Raw genomic sequence first — 15,518 nt, forward strand, 5'->3', positions numbered from 1 at the left:
TCTATAAAAAATATTGACGTTTCGGAGTCTTGACACACGACTAATGATTGGTCAAGGTATGGAGAAAAACACTAAGTGTTACAAAAAATAAAGTTGGCCAATTTTTTTTTTTGGTACTGTTTCTATAACACAGTATTTTACTGCGTTATAGAAAAAAAAATTGGTATTGTTTTACTGCGTTATAGAAAAAAATAATAATAATAATAATAATAAAAAAATAAAATATATATATATATATATATATATATATATATATATATATATATATATATATATATATATATATATATATATATTCCAATTTCGTTTTGATATGAACGAAATAAAAAAAAAATCACATTTCGTTTTTTAATAAACGAAATACCAAATATATGTATATTTTGAATGTCGTTTTAGCTAATATTAAATTTGGTACAAAAATTATTGTCGTTTCACGAAACCAAGAAGTCATTATTATTATTATTATTTATTTATTTAAAATCCAACCATCCAGTAATACAATTTTTTTAAAAGTCTTGTAACAGTTATTACTCACTTCGAGGGGAGATTAAAGATTTAGTCAAAGAATCCTTATAATTTACTCCATCCGTCCACTTTTACTTGTCCCCTATACTAAAATTAATCCATTTTTACATGTCCATTTTAGAAAATCAAGAAATAATTTACCATTCTATACCTATTTTACTCTTATGGTTAAGTACTAATTATTTCCAATTCATTTCCGAATGAGGGAGATGACTTATACTAAGGGCGATATAATAAAATTATCATTTTATTTATTGTTTTTTAAGGGGTGTTCAAAGTCAAATATGAACAAATAAACATAGACTAAGTTGGTTTGAGTTTAGGACGCTGCTAATTGAGTTAGCATTTTGGATATGGGACCATCCCAGAATAGCTGAATACTCCATCAGTAGCCAACTGAGGCCCAGTTGTGTTTGTGTTCATGGTGGTCCATATCTAGAATTGAAGTATGGGGTGCGAATTGCCCTTCTTTTGGGGTGGTCTTTAAATTTTGCCCCTCATATTTGAAATCTTTAAATTTTGTCCTTCCGTTAAATCCCATGGGTTCCAGGTTCGAACCCCCACACAGTCAAAATTTTAAAAAAAATTCGCAAGACAGAGTTTAAATTTCGATATGCCCCCATCGGCATACACTTATGAAGGAATTACCAAAGTTATGCCGGACTCGGCATACTTATGCCTTATGGGCAGACTTGGCATAAGTATGCCGGGTCCGGCATAACTTTGGTAATTCCTTCACAAGTTTATGCCGGTGGGGCCATACTTTTAATGGGCAAACTTTTATAGTATGCCACATAAGACGGAATTTTTTCTTAAGGCATAACTAAAAGTTTGCCTTATAAGGCAAAGTCTATACCTTAAGAAAAAGTTCTGCCTTATGGGGCATACTTTTAGTTATGCCTTAATTAAAAGTCTGCCCCATAAGGCATAGTTCCTTAAGGAAAAGTTTTGCCCCATAAGGCATAACTAAACTATGCCTTGAGGAAAAGTTATGCCCCCTCCGGCATAACTTTAGTTTTTCCTTAAGGACTTTATGCCGGATCCGGCATACACTCCCCCTAGCCTTGCCTTGCGAAATTATTTTTTTATTTTATGCCTGAGCGGGGGTTCGAACCCAGAACCTCAGGTATCCAAGCGAAGGGCAAAATTTAAAGACCACAAATATGAGGGGCAAAATTTAAAGACCACCCCCAAAAGAAGGGCAATCCGTGCAAAAAAATGTTGAAGTATTTCGACTTCAATTTGAGCTGGCCCAAAACTAACTTTTGAGCCAGCAATTGAGTGGCTTCTGGTCCATTTAAATATCTCATTTACGGAATAATGCAGAAAATTTAGTAAAATTTCATGGGCTTTAAATGTAGTAAAATTTCGGGAAAAGAGACATATATGGCCGGTTGGCCATAAATAATCCCACCCTCTAGCCCAATTTTCCCCAAACCCAAAATGTAACAATTAAACTAATGGCAACTAATCCCATCCATTAGCCAAAACTTAAATAAGACAATTTTCAAATAAAAACCCAAACACAAAAATGTTTGAGGTGATTTTTATATATAATATGTGTCATTTGTGTATAAAGTATGTATCAGTACCTATCTGTAATATATAGAAACTGTATAAAATATGAATCACTAAGGTATGTATCATTTTTGTATATAATATGTATCATTTGTGTATATAATGTGTATCAGCACAGTGCAACTGCCCTGTAAAGAATCAAAAATGTATCATTTTTGTATATAATATGTATCATTTTTGTATAGAAAGTGTATATATAATTTCAACATATGTATATAAACTGTATCAGTCTTGTATACAAAGTTTACCATATGTATAAAAAATGTATTATAGAAACCGTATCATTGTGGTATATAATATGTATCACTATTGTATATGTTAAAAATAAATATCATATCATTATTGTATAACATGTGTATAATAAATGTATAATTGACGTATAATTTATGTATAATAAAAGTATGATTAATTCTAGCATATGTATATAACATGTATAATTATTGTATATAAAGTGTATATATAATTCCAACATATGTATATATGTTGTAGCAGCCCTTTAGTGGCGATGTTTTACTGGCGACTTAGTCGTCACAAAAAGTCTTTTTTTTTAAGCGCCTAGGTTGTTGGGCCGGCCAACCTTGACACTATTTTGGGCCGACCGGCGATATTTTGGCATTAATTTGGGGCGAACTGACACCTAGTGGGATTAAACTCAAATAGTGGTTAAATGTGGATTAGTTTGGCTGAGTGGACTCACAGTGTTCTTTTCCCTAAAATTTCATGGGCTGGGCCATCTTTTGCTTTGTTATTTACTCCATATATATCCATTTTTTAAAAGTGTTTAATTTCTACAGCTGATTGTGATTCCAAGGTCATGAAGCTGAGTTGCAAACTTAGCGTAAAAGGCGTAAAATTGTAATTCAATGAAAACCTATAGCCAAATACACAAGCAAATTACAGCTTAATTCACTCCTTCCATACCTGGGCCGTCTCAAACGCACTTCTCCAGCTTAATTCACTCCTTCCATACGAAACAAGATAAGATATTCTCCCTATCTTTCCACTAATTAAGGAATTATATCATGTATGTCTTTTATTATACCATGTATGTCTTTTAGTATACCGTGAATATCTTTATTATACTATATATATGATTAGATATACACACATAAAATGTTGGACGATTTTAGTTCTCTCCAAAATATACCATTAAAATTATTATATCATGTATGTCTTTATTATACCAGGTATGTCTTTATTATACCAGGTATATCCTTATTATACTGTATATGTGATTATATATACTGTATATATTATTGTTTATATGTATGTTAAACTAAGTATATAAATTGTATATATACGTTATATAGGTAAATAAAAAAGTGCATGAGAAAAGGAAAGTAAAAAAATAATGGAGTGGTTGTATCAGCAATGAAAGATAAAAAGTTGACCAAAAGAATAGGAATATTTCGTGTAGTTGATTCTTGTCCAGCTGAAATTTAGGGATCGTTATTTAGAAGCTGCTAGATGTGTAAATATATAATTGACATGAAATGATAACTAACTAATGCTGCTACTATTGTGCAATTATTTTTAAAATACTGCCTAGTTATGTTTTCTTCCCTCGTTATTTACTCCATATATATCCATTTTTTAAAAGTGTAATTTCTACAGCTGATTGTGATTCCAAGGTCATGAAGCTGAGTTGCAAACTTAGCGTAAAAGGCATAAAGTTGTTATTCAATGAAAAGCTATAGCCAAATACACAAGCAAATTACAGGATATAGAACATAAATACTCATCCTGAAGAGGTTGTACGTCGACTTTCATGAGAAAAAAACATTTTAGTAACCACTAAAGGAGCATGCAACAAATTTCCAACTGCTAAAAGCAATAAACGTTGGAGGAAATAGTTCAAAGCTTATTACTTTTGGGAGGTGTCAACACAAACTAATAACTTCAAACATATATATTTTTGAAGTTGAGCATACCAATTCAAACATATTTATTGTTAAAAATTTGAATTCATGCCAACTTCACATGTACACATCTGAACTTGGCTTTGACGGATTGTATGTCCATATTGTTGTGGATACGTAGACATAGAACAAATGAGAACTAGTTCTACAGTCCAAATTGAACTAGTAGTTTGTAAATATTACACTTGGTTGATCTAAAGTTTTCCTTTCAGCCAAAAGAAGATATTTAACGAAATACATGTAACCTTTAATTAATTAAAATGTGTTTTTTCTTGGTCCTTTTAGATAGGAAATATGTTGCATTTGAACTATTTTTAGAACTACATTTTTGTCTAATGAGTAACAATATCAGCTTAACATACATGTAGTATTAAATTGGAGAACAATTGATAATTATGATAAATTAATGAATATTCATAAATATAAAGATCGAAAGTGCAAGTTTCAATTAATTGAAAGTTAAATATGCATAGTTAGTCAGATATCACAAGAAATAAAATTAAAATCACCAATAATTGGGGACCAAAATATTATTAAATATATTCAGTGAATAATTTTTAAGCTGTGTTATGTGAAATCTCTACTTATTATGTGGGAAAAAAGAAAATATTTCTAGTAGTGGAAATCTACCTGTTCTCATTAAATAAGGGAAAAGGAAGAAAAACAGAGCCTTTAAAGATATGAGCATTGAACTATTTTATTTGTGGCAAAATATCTAAAAGATGGAAAAACATAAAAAATGAGAAAGTCTCACCATCTAGATAAGCATGCATCAGGTTAGGTTATTAGATTGTCCTTGTGAGACCCATGCCTTCGAAAAGTGCATTGGAAATGTACACGCTAAGAATAGTCAAGATTGCTCTATTTGGTGACTTTGTTCTTTCTCTTTTCATTATTTTGGTTTACCATCAATATTTGATATTATTAATTTTGGGATTCGATTAATTAAGACTCGAGAAGTTTTAGTTTGAGAGTAAAACATCTTTTATTAAAGATAATTATATCATTTTAAAGGCTAAACTCGAGACTTACTATTAAAAATAAATAAATACTTATCATTTTATTATGATCTTTATTGGTTTTATTGCTTCCTCACTTCATAAGTGAGGTTCATAATATTAAGCACCCCCGTACAAAATATAACACCAAAATTCAATTACGTAATGTGTTATTTATCCCCCTCTAGAATATACTTTACCATTAAAAGTGAGTTGATTTATTTTATGTTTAAATTACTTTTTTTTTTAATCTGGCTATTAAAAGTAACCTTTTGACTTGATAAAATTTCTGGATCATAGGATTCCCTCTTGTAGATTCGATTTTTGAACTGTTGAGAGTATTTATAAATTGTTTGGAAATTTACTATACTAATCAACTTTCCTAATTTAAATCAAATTAGATAAACAAATTTACTTTACTAATCAACGTTTTCTAATTTAAATCAAATCAGTTAAAAAAATTTACTTTACTAATCAACATTTCCTAATTTAAATCAAATCAGGTAAACAAATTAACTATGCTAATCGACATTTCCTAAATTTTATCAAATTAGGTAAAGTTTCTTTTCCTATGTGTGTAATTTTGAGTTTATCACTGTTTCCTACCATTACAGAGTAATGGGATTTTTAAGAATACACATAGTTTGTACCATATGATTGGTAGATCCTGAGTCCATATATAAATTATTATCAGAGTGATCATTGAAACTCATTGCTGCAAGTGCTTGTTGACTTCTTGTTGCGCTTGATAGGAATAATCCTGCATATAAAAACAAGAGAGCGCAGTATGGTTATTTCTTCCACAAATCTGACAAGCATTTGTTTTTTAATTGTTTCTTGTCTGATTAGCTTCACCTCTATCTTGAGGAGCACTGAACTACCGCTGATTGTTGTTAAATCATTTATTCCCTCTTCCTTGTAGGTTTCCCCTACCTTTATAGTAATTTTCTCGACCTCTACCTTGTGATTTTTATGCCATAAATGCCATCATCGACTCAATATGAGGCTGCTGAACGTTGTTTGCATCTTCCCTCATTTTGAATCCTCTTAAGGCAGTCACAAATTGATCGAAGGTAGGGTATGGTGGCTTCCCTAACATCACAGTGCAAAGTGTCTTGTATTTGGTTCCAAGGCCTCTAGAAAAGTTAATTACTTTGCTATCTTCATCCAATGATTTGTGTATGGCCATAAGACTATCACAAATCCCTTTAAACTCCTTGATGTATTCATCTATGGATTTTGTTCCAAGATTCATAGTTTGAAGTTGTTTCTTGAACTGAAATTTCTTGTCTTTACTAGCCTGTAGGTAGGTATCCTCAAGCCACAGCCATATTTGTTTTGCAGTTGAGCACCCTATAATGAGCAACATCGACTCTTCTGTCACTGTACCGGATAGCCAACTTTAACTAGAACATCACAATCTTCCCAGTCTATGAACTTAGGGTTAGGGATTGGTTCTCGTTTTGCGTTTTCGATAGCCTCATATGGCGCTTCGCCCTTGATGATGGACGCAAGTTTCAAGGTTTGCATGAATTGAATGATTTGTGTCCTCCAAACAAGATAATTTGATAGTTTTAGTTTAATTGGGCATATGGTAATTAGTTGATGGAGCGAGGAGGATGAAAGACTTAAACTAGTGCTCGATGATGCGGCCATAACTGGGTTTTCACGAGGAAGAGGCTTCAGTATGTATTTTCTAGTTAGTTGATACCTAGGCTCTGATACCATTAAGAATGAAACAGAGATAAGAAGTTGTGGATTATGTTTTGTTATTCCTTTCTTTGTACATGGACAATGTTATATACACATCCATAGCCCCTAAAGTCCTAATAATTCCTGGCTTAGTCTTTTACTTTAGATGATTCTATACAATCACTGATATATCACTTAGAATACGTGTATCAGTTAGAATATGTGTAGGACTCTCTTATACATGTGGCGGCTAGGTTACATTAGGTTGGAGATAATCATTTAGTAGCCAACCCTTATCACTAATATGATAACTTGCATCTCTATCATTTTCTTGTAAAAATAAATTACATGTGGCGGCTAGGTGACACTTATTGTGGGACGGAGGGAAAAGTAATTTATTTTTAGGCCAAACCCATCGGGAGCCATCTGAGGTGCTCCAGATCTTTCATTTAGACACCTCAACTTAGGGGTGTTTCTATTGAGCACTTACACTACCTAAAATTTGTTTAAATTAGACACTTTTTGCATAATCAGCCAAATATGTAAAGTGAGTGTGATACACTCGCCAATGACGTGGCAAGGTGACGAATTAAATAAAAACACTTGGCATATGTATTCAAAATAATCATTAAAAATAAAATATGACTAGAAGCAATATTTTTACACTATTTAGTTAATTAAAAAACAAAAAATAAAGAAAAGAAAAATCCTAATTTTCCAAGCACCACCTCGATCCACCTCCCATTTTCTTCAACCTCCATTCTCCTCTGCCATAACCACTACTGCCACAGCTTTCAATTGACTACAATTTATGAAATCTAAAAATCTTTCCTTCAATTATGATTTTCCATTTTAAATGAGCTTTAATGAAGTCATCTCAATTTCTTCAATCCAAACTAACAAAATAGTGATTTTGATGGCTCCTTCAATTGATTTTGAATTATGGAAAGATGAAATAATGTTTTCTCTTTAATTGGGTTTCATTTCTTGAATATAGTGGTGGCCATGGAAATGGAGATAATATTATGTTCTCTTTAATTGGGTTTCATTTCTTGAATATAGTGGTGGCCATGGAAACAGAGATAATATTTTCTTGAAAGAGTGATTTCGACAGCTCCATCCTCTTTATATAGATCATTGCATCTACATGTGCCACCAACAATTTGGAGCTAGAGATTGTGGAGTTTGTCTCAATTTTTTGAATTCTTAACCCAATTGGGTCTCAATTAGAAGGATGGAGATTTAGTGATTCTTGTGGGAGATTTAGAGGAAGAAGAAATTGAGTTGAAATTGAAAGAATCTTGAGAATCCTTGTGTTTTTTATGGCCCGTTTGGTGGCTTTGAGAGATATGGTGGATATGGTGAAGAAAGTGGTAGGAGGGAGGAAGAAGATGAAGGAGAAAAAAAAAACGAAAACACAAAATTATTCTCTTTCACGCTTCAAAAAAATGTGAAGGACACGCACATTGCCACATCTGCAAAAGGTGTCTAATAACACATTTTAAGTTAAGTTCAGGTGTCTAAATGGAACAGGGCGTACTTGAGGTGTCTGAGTGAAAGATTTTGAGCACCTCAAGTGGCTCCCGATGGGTTTGGCCTTATTTTTATTATATAGGAGTGGCTTAGTAAAATTTACATTGCACGATTGATTTCTTAATATGCATGTTTTTTACTAAGGTGACACTTATTATGGGATGGAGGGAGTAATTTTTACACCATCAAATTATTCAAATGATATTTATATGTAAGTTTTCTTAAAATGGATTTGAAATTTGAAAAATTAGATTTGTTATTGACTAGAAAATGACTTGGTGTAAATATTATATACACTAATAATGTACTCCTATATTATTCAAACTCTTTATTTACTTATCCCGTGATAGTGGACTTGTGGTCTCCTCACCAACAGCACCATTGATACAACAGTCATAAATATTTTATATATATTCAAGAATTAAATGATGGTGTAAATTTATGAACAGATGAATATTGATAAAGATTCCCCATATCTCCAATTCACATTGATTTGCGTGCTCACCATTTCGGTTCAACTAATACTGGATTTTTTAGAATATTGTTATAAAATTCAAAAAGAGTTTATGTGTTTTATTCCTAATGATAAAGTTTTTTAGGGCCAAAATTTTCATTTGCCTTTTTCTTTTCTCTTTTCTCTTTCTCTTGGATTTCTGCTGAACTGTCTTTGCATGTGCAATACTCTTCTTAGTTGTAAAATGAAAAGGGGGGAAAAAAAAAAAACTAGATGAAGCACACTTGAAAGAATGGAAGTCGTGACAACACATTTGCTGTGTAACCACGGCGCTGCCCAGAGCACCTCCTTCGACCAAGATGTGTTATTCTAATCTTATTTATCTTGTATTTCTTTTTAATTTATTGTTTAAGGAATAATATTTTTTGGTTCCTCAATTATTAGTAATTTTTTTATTTTTGTTCTTGTAACATTTGATGAATATATTTAACATTCAACTAATTAAAATGTGTATTTTTGATCCCTTTAGGTAGAAAGTATGTTGTATTGAACTATTTTTACACCTACATAACTGCTAAATATTATGTAACAATACAAGCTTAACATAACATATGAGTAATTATGTAGGAGACTAATTAATTAAAATGTGTATTTTGGTCCCTTTAGGCAGAAAATATCTTGTATGGAACTATTTTTACGACTACATAACTCCTAAATATCAAGTAACAATACAAGTTTAACATAACACATGAGTAATTATGTCGGGGAGTAATTGATAGTTATGGTAAATTTGTGAATATTCACAAGCAAAAAAGATTGAAAGTGCAAGTTTCATTTAATTGAAAGTTAAATATGTGTAGTCAAATATTACAAGGAATAAAATCAAAACACCAACAATTAGGAGCCAAAAATGTTATTAAATATATTTAACGAAATTTTCCCGCGAAGAAAAGCAAAGTTTATAGACATGAGCATTGAGCTATTTTAATTGTGGCAAAATATTTAATAAATGGAAAAAATAAAGAGGAGAAAAATCCACCAACTAGATAGCATGTACAACAGGTTAGATTATTAGGTTGTCCTTGAGGCCCATGGAAAACTACAGGCTAAGAATTAGTCAAGATTGTTCTATGTGGTGATTTTGTTCTTTCCCTTTTCAATTCTTTTGTTTACCATCCAATGTTTAGTTTTGGGGTTTTGATTAATTAAGATTAGACTCGAGAAGTTTTATCTGGGCATAAAAACACCCTTTACTAAAGACAATATCATTTCAAAGATTGAACTCGAGACATTTCGTTAAACATAAAATGAATACTTATCATTACATGACCTTTATTGATTTTATTTCTTCTGCGTCAGTATCCCCTTACAAAATGGAACACCAAGATTCAAGCAAGTAATGTGTTATTTAGCCCCCTCTAGAATACACTTTACCATTAAAAGTGAGATAATTTATTTTATGTTTCAATTATTTTTTTTTAATCTGGCAATTAAAAGTAACATGTTGACTTGATAAAATTTCCAAATCATTGGACTCCTTCTCGGAAATTCGATTTTTGAACCGTTGAGAACATCGACGTATAAGTTGTTTGGAAATTTACTAGGGGAAAGAACGTTGTTGCCCTCTGAAAATAAAATAATAAACCGTCATACCCTTACTTTCATGCCCCTAAAACTATTTACCTGAAATATCCCTAAAACTATGATACCAACATCGTATATAAATATACTGAGATGGTATCATATTCCATTTATTCAAAAGACATACTTTTCTAAAAAAAAACCTCTATGATACCATCATCTTATATACATATATTGTGATGGTATCATGGAGGACTACTCAGTGTTCAATGAGACACTCCTCAGTCCTCTGTGATACCATCGTGGTACATAAATATACTGAGATGATATTATGGAGGACTGCTTCAATCATTCTCTTAGTCCTTCATGATACCATCATGATATATAAATTTACTGCGATGGTATCATAGATGAAGAATTTTGGACAAGAGTTACTCGGGTAAATATTTTTGGCTAGTTGGTTAAGTAACGAAATTAGTTTAGGAGGGGACATGAGCGGGTAAATATTTTACATTTTAGGGGTATTTTGTATTGTTTCCCAATTTACTATCCTAATCAAGGTTTGCTAATTCAAATCAAATTAGATAAACAAATCTACTATAGTAATCAACGTTTCCTAATTTAAATCAAACCAGGTAAAGAAATTAACTATACTAATCAACGTTTCCTAATTAAAATCAAATTAGGTAAACTCCCATTTCCTATAAAAGAATAACTATCGTTTGGTGGAGGATTATAAAATTGTATATTACGACAAATTAGATGTCCAACTCCCACGTTTCTTACGTCGTGTAGCAAGGAAGTGGAGCACCACCATTTCGGTTCAACTAATACGGCTGACCGGTTATAGCCAGTCATAATAATAATAATAATAATAACATTGACTTTCTTAAATTGAAAAAACAGCCACAAAATACGAACACCACGATTATTTTCCCTTCCTTTTTTTGCTCCGATCTGTGTTAACCACACGCTTTCAATTGCTTGTGGCCCTTTTTGCAACTCCTCCGGTAACCTTAAACCTGTCTGAATTCGGTTTTTCTACACTTTTCCGGTAACTCCCTAGTCGATTTCTCGTCATTTAATTGTTATTTCTCTTGCATCTATATTTCAGTTTGTTTTTAATTTGTATAAATTTTAGGGATGCTGATTTCTTTTGTATGTGTTTAGCTGTGATTAGTTTTTTTTTTTTTTTTGATTTGGGAAATTGATGGATTTTGACTTTTTGATGTTAACTGTAGTTGATGATATAACAATAGGGGAAACAAATTAGCTAAAACAATAGGTAATAGAACTGAAAGTAATTGATTGTGTTATGATTTACACCCAATTGCTTTATGAAAATTGTCAATTTAACTGTGAGGAAGAAGATTTTTTTTTTTTTTTTGATTAAGCACCGGGTGTCCGGGTCTCTTTGAGCCCCGACTAATCCCGGGGGTGCACAGGCCCTCGGCAAGGAGTTTCCCGCAAGTGCACCACGGGTAATTCAGGGTTTTACCCCAGTCCGATGGCCCTCAGAAATTGTTTGCACCCAGTGGGTTTCGAACTTGAGACCTTGAAAGGGAGCACCCCAAGGCTCAAGCCAATTACCACCGGGCCAACCCCCGAGGAAGAAGATTATATACCTAGTTAAGGAGTTCATAAGATAAATGGAGATTTACCATAATTTAATAAAGGGGATGTTTAGCTGAGATTTTTTTTTTTTTTTTTTTTTTTTTAATTTTAATTTGGGGATATTGATGGTTAATTTTTGACCTAGCTGTAGTTGATGATATAACATTAGGCAGACAAAAATTAGCTAAAATATAGTTAATAAAAGTGGAAGTAAATTGGGGTTTTGATTTAATTGTGAGGAAGAAGATCACCGAGAAAAATGAAGCTTTACTATAATTTGATAAAGGGGATATTTTGAAAGAGTCAATTGCTGAAATAGTAACAATACTAGGTATTATCAAAAACTGCTGGGAACCATGTGTTTGCTTAAGTGTTTTCCGAGTAACTTGGTAAAACATGGACAAGACATGTATTTTGTAGTTTTAGGCGTGATTTAGAATGTAGATTGTCCAGTTAGTTGGGAATATGTTATGGTCATGTTAGTATGTTTAGTTGAGGTCATATGCGTTCCAGGAGTCTTTGAGCTCTATTTGGTATATTTATGCTAGTAGAAAATATAGAAACTTCTACCCGCAAGGGTGGCTCAGTTGGTTGAGCATGAGGCTTTCATAATGGAGGTCTCAAGTTCGAAACCCCCTGCCTACAACAGCAGGGGATTTGCCTTCTGGGTCGAGCTCCTCGCACGGGGCTTGCCTAGTGCGGGTTACCTCTCCTGTGTGGTTTGCGAGCTATTGCACAGGAGCTGGGTTTACCCTGTGCGCACCCGAAGGGTAGCGGCTGCGGGTTCCCATGTCATAAAAAAATATAGAAACTTCTAGTGCTACTTTTCATTTTTATTTTCACTTTGTATAATGTTGGCTTGAGATGAATTTAATTGAAGAAACATGGTCAATGAGGATTCGTATAGCCCCAACTTGTTTGAGACTAAGGCGTAGTTATTATTTATCTTTAGTTTTGCGTGAATTGCATCCATATAAACATGGACATAAATGCTAAAATGTGTAATCAACATTTCATACCTGTTTTAACGGTCTTCTTTGCTGATATATTTGTTTAGGATCAAAAGAAATGGAGTTCTTCTTCAGAACACAGAATGAGGACACATCTGGTTGTTCCTTCAATGGCCAGGACATTCTACGATGCCCGTTCTTGAGCAACATCAATAAGCCAACAAGCTTGTCTTTCTTTTCTGCTCTGAACTTTCCCAACCCTGTAAGTTGTAGTTTCTTAATCTTATTATACTTGGTGGTTCAAGTGATACGGTTATCCATGTGCCGTTCTACTGTTTAAACATAAGCATGCTAGTTATTTTTTTCTTTTATTCTTATTCTATTATTGCTTCTAATCTTTCATTGTTTCACACTTTAATCTCTGTTACTTTCAGGTAAAGGAAGGTAAAGGTCCAATTTTTGAAGATGGCCCCAATTTCGATATGGCATTTAAAGTCTTCCATGGAAAAGATGGGGTTGTGCCACTTTCTGGGAGATCTCAACGTTCCAATGACAACATGGAAGTAGAGTCTTCCCCTCAATTTCATCCTTTAGCTGCAAAGGCTGCCACCATAAGTTTGTCATCATTCGGACCAGGAGGTCCTTTTAGTTTTGATTCTTTCTCTCGGAAATGGAATTCACAGAAGAAGAAGCCGGAGTCATCCAAAAAGAAAAAACCTTCATCTCAGGTATGTTTGCTGCGATTAACAAGAATATGTGGTATTGGAGAATGTTATAATGTGATTAACATTGTGATCCTGTTCTAAATTCTTGTTATTTGACTAGCTACTTGAAGACTGAAATGGTTGCAAAGTAAATTGGGTTAATTGGCCAGGAAATGGGATATCTGCAACTTATTCTCTATCTTGTGGAGTCCAAAATTTGATGTTCAAAAGATGAAAGGAAGTGAAATAAATAGCTAGGTGATAAAACTGTTACTAATTGAGATAGAGCTGAAAATTCTCAAAATTTACTCTTTTGTAAACATAATTGTCATGTCAAATGCTATTGTCATTTTTTTCTGAGGTTCTGTCTATCAGATATCAGAAGGAAATGGCATGAAACCTAAATATTCTCCTAGGAATTTGATAAGTTAACTTTATTTTTTCTTCAATTATTTGAATTTTTTGCATTATAGAATTACTCACACTGTTGATTACTTTTGGTGGTATATCTTTTTGCTTATATCTGTGCGTAAATGTTCTAGCCTATTGCTAGTTTTGAATTGAATTTGTGTAAGATAAGATGATGACTTTAAGACACTGTAGGTAAGGTCTCACCATGTTGGACGACTAAAATTGTTTCGGTATATGGGGCTTCTGGATTTTTTTCTGAGCAACAGGTGGGCTTCATTGAATTAATGTCCATTGTCAACTATAAAGTTGGACAGTGACATTATCATAAATGGTCATCGTAATTGGTCTAATTTGGTAAACTGTTCTTGAATATCACTTCACAACTTATTTTGATAGTTTTTTCTTGTTTCTGCAAGATTTTGAGAATGTGCCTTAACAAAGTGAAATTAAATGTTATATGATATTTGTAAAGAAATTGACTATAAGTCTTCTCGATGAAGTGTTGCTTTTTTCTGCAAAAATGGCATCTTATAAAGTTTGCCTTCTTTGTTAATCCTTTGTTTTGTATCTTCAGGACAAATCCTCTAAACACGAGGCAACGGGAAATGAGTGGTTGGAGTCAGGGAACTGTCCCATCGCCAAATCTTATAGAGCTGTTAGCGGTGTTCTCCCACTTGTGGCATCAGCTTTTCAGCTGCCTCCTGGAATGAAGCTCAAATGCCCACCTGCAATTGTTGCTGCTAGGGCTGCCCTTGCCAGGACTGCCTTTGTGAAGACCGTGCGACCACAACCACTATCTTCAAAGATGCTTGTTATTGGAGCTTTAGGCATGGCAGCTAATATTCCATTAGGCATATGGAGAGAGCACACTGAGAAGTTCTCACTATCTTGGTTTACTGCAGTCCATGCTGCTGTTCCCTTCATAGCTATGCTGAGGAAGTCGGTCGTGATGCCCAAAACAGCTATGGCATTAACCATTGCTGCTTCTATCTTGGGACAGGTCATCGGTTCAAGAGCAGAGCGACTTCGAATGAAAGCAAAAGCCGAGAGTAGTCTTAAATTGGTAGCACAGACTGGCTCAGATGGCATAATTGCAGGTCTCAACTCAATCCAGGTCAATGGTTCACCCGGGGTTCATTGTGGCACACAGGGGATGCTTAAAGACCAACCCTCGAACGAACCTGCCAATACTATCTCTCCATCTGCCAGTCTCTGTTTCTAAACTTTTCTAGAACTGGTAATTAGGCAGTGGAGATCTATAATGCTGCAAATAAGTGGTGTGTGACCCTTGCCACAGAGTCCAAGAGATTTAACAGTAATATGCATTATTACATGTTTAGTGTTTGTATTAAGCTCTATGTAAAGGATATATATTTCGATGACCTATATGGTCTGAGTGTTGCAGAATCCTCAAATATAATGTACTATTGGATGGAACCTCTATTATATGAACCCATCATATTCCCACCGCCCTCCATCCGACCTTATCGTTCTTCCTAAACTATTCAAACTATTCATTGGGTTCTTTGTTGAGTTGAACAATCTTCCTAACTCCTCCT

General features: G+C 33.4%; 1 protein-coding gene across 1 annotated transcript; it reads left to right on the forward strand.

Moving 5' to 3' along the window:
* Positions 1–11,167: 11,167 nt before the first annotated feature.
* Positions 11,168–15,492, forward strand: LOC132635422 (uncharacterized). The gene is made up of 4 exons (XM_060351803.1): positions 11,168–11,334; positions 12,952–13,106; positions 13,279–13,572; positions 14,534–15,492. The coding sequence occupies exons 2-4, from the start codon at positions 12,963–12,965 to the stop codon at positions 15,179–15,181; spliced, it is 1,086 nt and encodes a 361-aa protein (XP_060207786.1). The 5' UTR covers positions 11,168–11,334; positions 12,952–12,962; the 3' UTR covers positions 15,182–15,492.
* Positions 15,493–15,518: the final 26 nt, after the last annotated feature.

The sequence above is a fragment of the Lycium barbarum genome, chromosome 4 (genome assembly GCF_019175385.1).
Source record: "Lycium barbarum isolate Lr01 chromosome 4, ASM1917538v2, whole genome shotgun sequence".
Taxonomy (NCBI): domain Eukaryota; kingdom Viridiplantae; phylum Streptophyta; class Magnoliopsida; order Solanales; family Solanaceae; genus Lycium; species Lycium barbarum.